This window comes from Ranitomeya variabilis, chromosome 6 (genome assembly GCF_051348905.1).
Source record: "Ranitomeya variabilis isolate aRanVar5 chromosome 6, aRanVar5.hap1, whole genome shotgun sequence".
In the NCBI taxonomy this organism is placed as follows: domain Eukaryota; kingdom Metazoa; phylum Chordata; class Amphibia; order Anura; family Dendrobatidae; genus Ranitomeya; species Ranitomeya variabilis.
The window spans coordinates 422,334,900-422,347,331 of record NC_135237.1 but is presented as its reverse complement, the minus strand read 5'-3'; the positions used below and the strand labels follow the sequence as shown (position 1 = coordinate 422,347,331).

General features: G+C 40.5%; 1 protein-coding gene across 2 annotated transcripts in view; it reads left to right on the top strand.

The window, feature by feature from the left end:
- CLUL1 (clusterin like 1) overlaps nt 1-12,432 on the top strand; it is a 68,533-nt gene that overhangs the window by 11,122 nt on the left and 44,979 nt on the right. For both annotated transcript variants that reach the window (XM_077267697.1, XM_077267696.1), the window contains 2 exons: nt 11,368-11,483; nt 12,110-12,258. In XM_077267697.1, the coding sequence (XP_077123812.1) occupies nt 11,375-11,483; nt 12,110-12,258 (258 nt within the window). In that variant the 5' untranslated portion in view covers nt 11,368-11,374. The remainder of the gene's footprint in view (nt 1-11,367; nt 11,484-12,109; nt 12,259-12,432) is intronic.

Below are 12,432 nucleotides of genomic sequence, written 5' to 3'. Positions count from 1 at the left end.
AAGGGGTATTGGTGAAGAAATTAAAGATTTTCATGTTGCTGCATTACTATTAAGTGGTCTTCCAGAAAGTTATGACACGCTTGTGACTGCATTAGATGCCAGACCAGATGATGAACTCACACTAGAATATGTGAAAGGGAAACTTGCAGATGAATACAAGAGAAAGTCAGAGACTATTAGCAATAATATATGCAAAGCAGAAACAGCATTAAAGACACAGTACTTTTCTAAAGCTCAGAGTCATTTAAAGGAAACTCGTGAATGTTTTGTCTGTAAAAAGCCTGGTCACCTTAAAGCAGACTGCAGAGTGTGGAAAGCAAGAATGAATCAGTTTAAAAAGCAGGACAGTCATCAAAAGGTTAAAACAGCTGTAAAGAAGGAAGATGCATGTATTGCGACTGCATTTGGGGTCAGCACAAGCCCATATGCAAACCATGTTTGGTGTATTGACTCTGGAGCGACTGCTCACATGACACGTGATAAGGATTTCTTCATTAATCTAGATGAAAGCAAGTCTGAAAAGGTAATTTTAGCTAATGGTCACTATATGACATCAGAAGGAATAGGAGATGGTTATTTCCATTGTCAAGTTCAATCCTCAGCACAAGTCAGAAAAATCCCAGTTAAAGACGTGCTGTATGTTCCCAAACTTGAAAGTAACCTTTTATCTGTAAAGAAGCTTGCACAACAAGGAAATATAGTTACATTTAAGGATGACAGATGCATCATTTCAAAGAAGGGTCATACCCTTGCCGAAGGAAAAATCAAAGATGAACTTTATCAGCTGAAATGCAATGAAACTGTTTACAGTGCTAGACAAGATTTTCATAAGGACTGTATTCATGTGTGGCACAGACGCCTAGGCCACAGAGATCCAGAAGCAGTAAAGAAACTAGCTCAACTTGCAAATGGTATTGCAATCAACCAGTGTAATCAAACAATGAAGTGCACAAGTTGCCTAAAAGGGAAAATGTCCAGAAAATCGTTTCCTAAAGTAAGCACTACTAAATCTGCACAGATACTGGATTTGATACATACAGATGTGTGTGGTCCAATGAGTGTTCTTACTCCCAGCAAGAAGAGATATTTTCTCACATTCATTGATGATTATTCCAGATATACTGTTACTTACCTACTTCAAAGTAAAGATGAAGTTCCACAGAAACTTGAAGAATATCTTGCTGCAGTTCTTAACAAATTTGGAAGAATACCAAAGGTACTGCGAGCAGATAATGGAACTGAATATACAAGTGGTAAAGTGCAAACCATCCTGAAAAAGAATGGAATCGTGTTCCAGACAACCGTTCCATACAACCCAGAGCAGAATGGCACAGCAGAGAGAAAGAACCGAACTCTTTGTGAAAGTGGAAGAAGTATGCTATTTGATGGAAACCTACCTACAACATATTGGGGAGAAGCCATCATGACTGCTACCTATCTTCAAAATCGACTGCCAAGTAAAGCTACAAGTAAAACTCCATATGAGCTATGGAACTGTGAGAAGCCCAACCTGAAGCATCTCAGGATATTCGGAAGCAAAACTTTTGTGCATGTTCCCAAAGAAAAACGTTCTAAGTGGGAATCTCATGCAAAGGAAGGAGTTCTTGTGGGGTACAGTGAAACTCAGAAAGGATACAGAATCCTGCATCCACAGACCAACACAGTAACAATCAGCAGAGATGTAGTGATTGATGAAAACTCAGTATCGCTCAAATTTCATGAGGTTACGCAAATAATTCAACCTAAGGAACAAGAATTTCAGTCAGTGATTCCAGACATTGAAGAGAATCTCAAAGAAAATACTGAAGTCTGGATATGCTCTGAAAGTACTGAAAAAGAAACAGAAGAACCAAGCCAACCTCAGGAGATCAGAAGATCAGAAAGATCAAATAAAGGAATTCCAGCTAAACGCCTTTCTTATATGGTCAGATCAATTCCAGAAGAAGAGCCACAGTCATGGCAGGAAATGCAAAAACTGCCTATTCATAAGAAGCAAAAATGGATAAAAGCTGCTGATGAAGAAATGGAATCCCTTCATAAGCTCAAAACATGGGAGCTCACAGAGCTACCTCAAGGCAAGAAAGCAATTGGATGTAAGTGGGTCTTTAAGAACAAATATGACTCCGAAGGTAATATTCACCGTTTTAAAGCAAGATTGGTCGCAAAAGGATATTCACAAAAATATGGTGAAGATTATGATGCTACTTTTGCTCCAGTTGCCAAGCAAACTACATTCAGAACTTTATTATCCATAGCTGCTGTTCAGCAGATGAAAGTAAGACATTTTGACATCAAAACAGCCTTTCTACATGGAGACATTGAAGAAGAGCTGTACATGACTCAACCAGAAGGCTATGTTAAAAGGGGTAAAGAGAACCTTGTTTGCAGAATGCAAAAATCTCTCTATGGCCTTAAGCAATCAGCAAGAGCATGGAACACTAAGATGAACAAAGTGTTAATCGACGAAGGATTTAAAAGGTCTCAAGCGGATCCATGTTTGTATACAAAAAGTGTATCACAAGATTGGATGTATGTTATTCTATATGTGGATGATGTAATAATAGCGCATCAAGAAGAGAGAGAAATTTCAAAACTAGGTCAAATTCTGAACAAGCATTTCGAGACCAAGGACCTTGGAGATGTGACATACTATTTGGGAATCCAAATCCAGAGAGAGGAAGATGGAAGTTTTCTTCTTAATCAAAATTCTAAAATCTCCACAGTTCTAAACCAGTTTGGAATGTCAGAAGCCAAAGGCATATCAACTCCAATGGATCCATCTTACCTAAAATTGGAAGGAGAAGAAGATCTGCTACCCACAAATGACAGTTACAGACAAGCAGTGGGAGCACTTCTATACATAGCAACCACAACCCGTCCAGATATCTCAGCCACAGTGGGAATTCTCTGCCGACGTGTAAGCAAGCCACGCCAAAGAGATTGGAATGCAATTAAGAGACTTCTTCAGTATCTTAAGGCAACCCAAGAGTTAAGTCTAAAGATTTCTGCATCAGGAGATCTAATTCTCAGAGGATATGTAGATGCAGATTGGGCTGGAGACTCAAGTGATCGAAGATCAACAAGTGGTTACTTGTTCAAGTTAGGACACACTTCAATCTCATGGTCGAGTAGAAAACAAGTGTCAGTTGCATTGTCTTCTACAGAAGCAGAGTATACATCAGCTGCTCATGCAAGTCAAGAGTTAATTTGGTTGAAGCAACTTTTGGAAGAATTCGGCAAACCACTAGCTGAACCAACTGTTATCTATGAGGACAACCAAGGATGTATCAAGCTCGCCAGCAGTGAAAGGATAAGTGCAAGAACAAAGCACATTGATGTTAAACATCATCACTTGCGTGACTTAGTAGAGCGTGAAGTTCTAAAGTTTGTTTACTGTGAATCTGACAAGATGTTAGCAGATGTTTTGACAAAGCCATTGTCAAGAGCCAAGTTTGAAGAATTCAGAACTGCAATGGGACTAACAGGATAAGCAGTTGTTGAGTGGGGGTGTTGGAATAAGTTTAAATGCAACAACTCCATTCCTGTTGTAGTCTGCATTGAATGTCTATGAGTGTTCATTTGTCAGCTATGCTGTGATTGTTAAAGTTTGTAAAAAAAAAAAAAGGTCAGAGGACACTCACTGATTGCATCAGTCTGCTGCTGTTTCCTTCACAGAGAGACATGTGTTACATGGACTAGATTATATCGGTAGTTACTGTCAAAGCTTTCTTATTTTGTTCCAGTTCAAGCTGCATATATTAAACACAGTTTGCCTTACGTTGGATTCTGCTGCTTATATGAAGTAACACGCGCTGCTGTGGTAATACTCCGGCTAACAATTATTACCCACCTTTCTACCTCCATGGGATCAGGAACAATTTTTTTCTGCCGTATAATGTTCTCCATTTTGCCGCAACTTGTTTCTGTGAGCTAAAAAGTGAATGAAGAGCAAGAACACTCCAATCTGTGCTGCGTGGTGTATTGGAGAAATCCTTGGAATTCATCTCCTTCCCTCAGCCCCCAGTGGATTGCAAGTTAGCTAGAGCATGCACAGGGAACAAGTGGTGAGTGTGCAGGATATAAGTTAATAATGACCAGAAATAATGCTATTTCTCATGTACATACACAGGACACCTCATTCTGAATAGTTAAGTGAAAGCACAGTTAATGGCAATAGGGTCATTTCCTCACAAGTCTCACTTCTGTGAATAGGGAGTGAAGGGTACAAATTGCTAAAATACTTCGTACTGACTACAACGGATGGGTATCAAAACACACAGGTCCCAATTCATCAAGACTGGCATTTTTCACTCTGATCTTGATGAGAGGGTAGGGTGGAGTGTGAGGCGCCTGATTCATTAATAAACATAAGCCTCTTAATGAATAAGGGCAGGTGGAAAGTGGTGTTTGCCTCTGTGTGCGCCTCTCTACAAAATCTTACTCTAGTCAGGGAGTATGGGACTATGTCCAGGCACAACAGAATGATTGACTATATATGGGATAGATCATCAATATTAGATTGGTGGATCTCTCTATAAATTAGCTGTTATTTGCAGCTGGAAGCCACTGGATGTACACACATGGCATGGAGCTGCAAACCACAGCTTTATTCAACGTGCAGTGGCCGCTGCTGCCAGGCACGGCACAATAGCACCTAACTTTTAAATAAAAAAAAAAGCTGTTGTGCAATATCCCGCAGCAGCCATTACACAAAGAATTGAGCTGCGCCTTGCAGATTCGTCCCATGTCCTTACATATGGCCACTGAACAAATAGGGGAGACATTGATGCCCGATCTTATGGATATTTTGTGCCCACACAATCCTTTAATACGTACGGTCAATGATCCACTTACAAAGCATCTAATGATATCCACCTTGGTATGTAAAGGCCCCGTCTCACTAAGCGATTTACCAACGATCACGACCAGCGATACGACCTGGCTGTGATCGTTGGTAAGTCGCTGTGTGGTCGCTGGGGAGCTGTCACACAGACCGCTCTCTCCAGCGACCAACGATCAGGGGAACGACTTCGGCATCGTTGAAACTGTCTTCAACGATGCTGAAGTCCCCCTGCAGCACCCGGGTAACCAGGGTAAACATCGGGTTACTAAGCGCAGGGCCGCGCTTAGTAACCCGATGTTTACCCTGGTTACCAAAAAAAACAAACACTACATACTCGCCTTTCGGTGTCCAGGTCCCTTGCCGTCTGCTTCCTGCTCTGATTGAGTGCCGCCGTACAGTGAGAGCAGAGCGCAGCGGTGATGTCACTGCTGTGATCTGCTCTCACTGTACGGCCGGATCTCAGTCAGAGCAGGAAGCAGACGGCAAGGGACCTGACGGACATCAGATGGTGAGTATGTACTGTTTGTTTTTTTTTACATTTACGCTGGTAACCAGGGTAAACATCGGGTTACTAAGCGCGGCCCTGCGCTTAGTAACCCGATGTTTACCCTGGTTACCAGTGAAGACATCGCTGGATCGGTGTCACACACACCGATTCAGCGATGTCAGCGGGGCCTCAATGACCAAAAAAAGGTCCAGGCCATTCCGACACGACCAGCGATCTCGCAGCAGGGGCCTGATCGCTGGTACGTGTCACACATAGCGAGATCGCTACTGAGGTCGCTGTTGCGTCACAAAACTTGTGACTCAGCAGCGATCTCGCTAGCGATCTCGCTATGTGAGACGGGGCCTTTACTGTAGGCTTCTGACTCATGCTGATGTTTGCTCATTTGGTTAAAAAGGGAGCTTGCCAAGAAAATATTGCTACTACAGCAGCATCAGAACTACTTTAATTATCTCCCATCAATCCCCTTTCCCAATCTGAAATTTAAAATTTTTTAAAATATGCATATTTTGTATCGCTACACTTGTAGAAGATCTATGAACAATGTAAGGGAGAAAAGAAATTGTCAGAATTGTCATCTTAGGGCACGTTATCTCCACCAAAAAGTAAATAAAAAGCCACTGAAACAATGTGTGTACATATATATATATATATATATATATATATATATATATATATATATATATATATATATATATATATATATATATATATATACATATATACAGTCATGGCCAAAAGTATTGACACCCCTGCAATTCTGTCAGATAATACTCAGTTTTTGCCTGAAAATTATTGCAAAGACAAATTCTTTGGTATTATTATCTTCATTTAATTTGTCTTGAATGAAAACACACAAAAGAGAATGAAGCAAAAAGCAAAACATTGATTATTTCACACAAAACTCCAAAAATGGGCCAGACAAAAGTATTGGCACCCTCAGCCTAAGACTTGGTTGCACAACCTTTAGCCAAAATAACTGAGACCAACCGCTTCCGGTAACCATCAATGAGTTTCTTACAATGCTCTGCTGGAATTTTAGACCATTCTTCTTTGGCAAACTACTCCAGGTCCCTGATATTTGAAGGGTGCCTTCTCCAAAATGCCATTTTTAGATCTATCCACAGGTATTCTATGGGATTCAGGTCTGGACTCATTGCTGGCCACCTTAGAAGTCTCCAGTGCTTTCTCTCAAACCATTTTCTAGTGTTTTTTTGAAGTGTGTTTTGGGTCATTGTCCTTCTGGAAGACCCATGACCTCTGAGGGAGACACAGCTTTCTCACACTGGGCCTTTCATTATGCTGCAAAATTTGTTGGTAGGCTTCAGACTTCATAATGCCATGCACATGGTCAAGCAGTCCAGTGCCAGAGGCAGCAAAGCAACCCCAAAACATCAGGGAACCTCCCCCATGTTTGACTGTAGGGACCGTGTTCTTTTCTTTGAATGCCTCTTTTTTTCTCCTGTAAACTCTATGTTGATGCCTTTGCCCAAAAAGCTCTACTTTTGTCTCATCTGACCAGAGAACATTCTTCCAAAACGTTTTAGGCTTTTTCAGGTAAGTTTTGGCAAACTCGAGCCTGGCTTTTTTATGTCTCAGGGTAAGAAGTGGGGTCTTCCTGGGTTTTCTACTATACAGTCCCTTTTCATTCAGACGCTGACGGATAGTACGGGTTGACACTGTTGTACCCTCAGACTGCAGGGCAGCTTGAACTTGTTTGGATGTTAGTCGAGGTTCTTTATCCAACATCCGCACATTCTTGGGTTGAAATCTCTTGTCAATTTTTCTTTTCTGTCCACATCTAGGGAGGTTAGCCACAGTGCCATGGGCTTTAACCTTCTTGATGACACTGCGCACAGTAGACACAGGAACATTCAGGTCTTTGGAGATGGACTTGTAGCCTTGAGATTGCTCATGCTTCCTCACAATTTGGTTTCTCAAGTCCTCAGACAGTTCTTTAGTCTTCTTTCTTTTCTTCATGCTCAATGTGGTACACACAAGGACACAGGACAGAGGTTGAGTTAACTTTAATCCATGTCAACTGGCTGTAAGTGTGATTTAGTTATTGCCAACACCTGTTAGGTGCCACAGGTAAGTTACAGGTGCTGTTAATTACACAAATTAGAGAAGCATCACATGATTTTTCAAACGGTGTCAATACTTTTGTCCACCCCCTTTTTTATATTTGGTGTGGAATTATATCCAATTTGGCTTTAGGACAATTCTTTTTGTGTTTTTTCATTTAAGACAAATTAAATGAAGATAATAATATCAAAGAATTTGTGTTTGCAATCATTTTCAGGAAGAAACTGAGTATTATCTGACAGAATTGCAGGGGTGTGAATACTTTTGGCCATGACTGTATATATCTCCCAAAATGGTACAAATAGAAACAATACCTCATCATGCAGTGGTTGACAGTCTCTCCTGTATATCAACAGTAGGCTACAACACTTACAGTAGAAATGATGCAAGGTAGTTGTACTTCTATTGATAGATCAACATGAGGTAAGTATCCACAATATCAGTGATGGTCAACGTTTTGATGCTTCCTTGGCTCTTTCTCAGGGCCGGTGTCGAGTGACGTAAGCGTGTACAGCTGACTTCGTCATGTGATGCCATCAGGGAGGCATCATATTGGCTAAAATTTAATGTGTAGAAGGACAACAACCTCAAGTATACCACAAATGTCATTAGGAACTATCTTTGGGGTAAAAAAGAACAAGGAACTCTGGAACTGATGATTCGGCCCCAAAATAACCCTGATCTCAACATCATTGAGTCTGTCTGAGATTATATGACGAGAAAGAAGGATTTTCATAAACCTACATCCACAGAAGATATGAGCTTAGTTCTCCACGATGTTTGGAACAACCCCCTTCTGCAAGTGTATCATGCAGAATTGATACGTTGATGCTTTTTTGAAGAAAATTTGTGATCATAGTTTATTTTTATCAATTAACAAAATTCAAAGTGAACGCTCAAAGGGGAAATTTAAATTAACTCAGTATTTTGTGTGACCACTCTTTGGGTACAAAACAGCATTAAATCATCAATTCCTCTAGGTATTTGGCAGATTGGTTCCTTCAAATATCTTGGAGAACTAACCACAGATCTTCTGTGGATGAAGGCTTTCACGTCCTTCTGTCTTTTCCTGTAATCCCAGGAAAATTCAATGATGTTGAGATCAGGACTCTATGGGGAACATATCATGACTTCCAGGACTCCTTCCTTGTTCAGTTTTACTCTGAAGACAGTTCTTAATGACATTCGCTATATGATTGAGTTTGTTGTCCGGCGAGAGAAAAAAAATTTCAGCCAATTAAATGCATCCCAGATGGTACTGTATGATAGAAAATTATCTGTATTTTTAGTGTATCATAATTAATTGATAATTAACAGTAAACATGTTCTATTGTCTTTGTCAACATTAATTTGATGCTAATTCAGAAATAGGTAATTTATGGCAGTAGTCAACCCTTTGTAGGGTGTATTCAGGTTTAGTGTCAGTCGTGAGCTGGTCATTTTGAGCCTTCAACATTTTTATTGAAAATACTCCATTGAAGCTCACAACAATAAGAACATAAATTAAGTAAAGTATAACAGCTGGATTTGTGCCAACGTTTTGGTCTATTTATACCTTTGAAAAAACACAACATGAAGAGCAAACTCACCAAAACTTTGTCAGATGACAAATGCACTCGCAGGGTGCAGAAGGCCCCTGATAATAAATGCTAAAGCAGCACAGGTGCAAGCTACTGATGAGAGCAACCACCCACTCGCCCAAACATTAGAAGGGTTGGCTGCCTAGTAGCAAAAATGCACACAGATAAGGCTTGCATAAGACACTACTCACACAGGTAAATGTGATGCACAGTGTCTGGACAACCTATTGATCACACCCATAGTATTAGCAGGTGGGCTGTCCAGCACTATATATATATATACATGCAACACACAAGGAACAACCTAAAGGGGCCCTGCCGCACCCTGCAAAAAGATGATAAAAAGTGCAAAAAAGATGAAAAATTAAATAATGTATATAATACATTAGATGAGGTATTAGTTACAATTTTGGCCAAAATGGATAAGCTCGCAACCCAAAGTCAAGGGTCCTCAAACTTGTGAGTCCTACTCTAATATCAAAAACAGTTAACATAGAAAAATTCAAAAAAACACAACATGAAGAGCAAACTCACCAAAACCTTGTCATCTGACCTTTGGTAATAATATATCTGTGCAGCCTTTGTTTAGTGTAAAGTACATGCCTGGAGAACATGAAATCTTACAGATTACCGTACATCCTACAGTAATTCATGTGTTAAGGGCTGGCGGAACGCACCGAGTAAATAGTGAGATGATATTTGGTGCGTTCGCAGCCCGGTGTCCACCGTGCAGGAGAGAACCTGCTGCTGGCAAATGGCGGCACTATATGGCGGTAGAAGCGAACTCTGCTACTTCACAGAGTCACCTATAAAGAAAGCACTGTGTCCTGTTTAGCTCACAGGAGTACACAGCAATTGCCGAGCAGATAGCAGTCTGTGGTCACGCAGTCAAAGAGGCAATCATACAATCTCCTCACCGGAGGAGCCGGTATTCTAGTGGTTTAATTCAGCTGGGGCCCTGAATACACACATGTATGACCACATTGGCACAAAACTCATGGCATGAATTCATACTAGCGCATGGCCATGCAAACCTTTTAGAGCTGCAGTAAGTACAGGACATTCCCAGAAGGACCAATGGGAGGCTGCCACAGAACTTGAGCAACTTCAGGACCTTCCTAGAGGACCAATGGGATTTTCTGCAGTATCTAAGCATGTGACCCCCGATCTCCAACAAGAGATCTTACCCTGGGCATGCTCAGAAGGGGAAAAGCAGGACTTAGTGCCAAAAGCGTCTGCTCGCCACTGCCCAGCACTGGCTACAATGGCAAAAGCTGGAAAGGCAGCAGTAACCCTTTGCACAGAGTCAGACTGAGCAAGACGCTGGGACCGACGTCTCCACTGAGCAGGCTCCACTGCGACAGGAGAAGAATGGGAGACTGCAGCAAAGATGGCCTGAGATTCCCCCTGTGCAGAGGCGGGAACTCGACCCCTAACATCATGTTTATTTAAATCCTTTGAAAAAAAATTTCAGCTGTGCCCCTAACATAACTATGGACATCATTGTCTATCTAATATACTGGCAAAAAAAAAATGGACATTGACGGAAAAAGGTGAAACAGTATCCAAATCAGTTCTTTTGATTGGTGGCACACTCACTACAAAGATTTCACTTCTAGTTTTACTTTCCAATGTCCATCTGCCATTGCCAGTTACAGGTTTTCAAATTGACCTTATCGGGTCAGGTAATAAAATCAGTAGTACTTATTCCTGATTTCACTACCTGATTCGGCATGTCAGTACTACCTTTTCTGTCATACCCTTGGATTGCTACATGTTATTGACCCTGGACTAATTTGACCCTCAGTTTACCAGTTGTACTTGTTTCTGATATTGCTCTCCTGATTATGATCCCAGCTATCCTCCTGACTACGTCCTTAACTTTGCACTTGCTCCTCTGGCTTTGGCCAGACTTCACAACCATTCATCTGCCAACTCGCTTCACCGGTGAACAGCTACTGTGGATCCAACCCAATGGCATTCACAGCATAGGTTAGATTGTTTTAAAGCAATGAGAGGGTGAAGGCCTAAATGTTCCCTGGGATCTGTGAAGCAATGCAGCCTGTGCCAAAACTGTGGAGTTACCAGAACACCACAAACAATTCCTCCATAAAACATGCTTATCAGCTATAACATGAAAAGAAGGGTATTATATATTTGACTGCTTTGCTGCATATTATTTGATTGAATTAAATGTCCTGTTAATGGATACCAATATATAGCTTACAGTATGTTAATTCATCTTTTACCTACATCTTTTTATTTACAGTAAATAAAACAGTAGAAGGTGGAGGATGCTTGGAATGTAGTTTAAAATGGAATAAAAAGTATCATAATTCTGTTTGTCTTTACAGGGGAAATATGAAATACCTGTTTGCATTGATGATATATTTACTGTGCTTAAAACACCAGCAAAGTGCACCAACATCAACAGATTTAGAGGACAAGTCTCTCAGCAAGAAAATTAAAGGTAATAGAATTGTTCTAACTCTATAACTACCAATATAAATGTTCAAATATCGCTTGTTAGTTGACTAGCAAGTTGCATCAGCTATAACAATTAGTGATGAGCGAATATACTCGTTACTCGAGATTTCCCGAGCACGTTCGGCTGTCCTCTGAGTATTTTAGTGCTCGGAGATTTAGTTTTCATCGCCTCAGCTGAATGATTTACAGCTTTTTGCAGGCATAAGTACATGTGGGGGTTGCCTGGTTGCTAGAGAATCCAAACATGTAATCAAGCTGGCTAGTAGCTGTAAATCATTCAGCTGCGGCGAAAAAAACAATCTCTGAGCACTAAAAAATACTTGGAGGACACCCGAGCATGCTCGGGAAATCTCGAGTAACGAGTATATTCGCTCATCACTAATAACATTCATTCTAGCCTCGATATAATTTTCAGTGTTCTCACCTTGTCCTCCAATGCAGTGTTCACTGAGCAGCCACTACACCAGTAAACATGAACATTTCCGTTAAATTATAGATCCGATCTTATAATCTGTAGGAAATTGAAACAGAAATTATACTAAAAAACTGTATAACATGAATGAGCTTTATTTTTTTAACCACAATTCCTCTTTGTCTTTTTACATGCAGCACTTTCCAAAGTTGGTGAGGAGTATGTGGTACAAGAGATAAAGAAAGCCTTAATGGGTGTAAAACAAATGAAGAAGCTTATGGAAAGAAATGAGGAGAAACATGAAAACATTCTGAAATCTCTCAAGAAAACTAAAGAAGAAAACAAGGTAAAGAACGTGATATACGTTTCCTACATTTACAATATATTGCAAAACATACAAGTGGGCAATTGTGCAAGTAGGTACAATTCCTGCTAGAATACTCTGTTGGGGGATGTGCACATAGTATCACTAAAGTGCCCCATAAAATGAACTTAATCCACCGCAATATAAAAATGATAT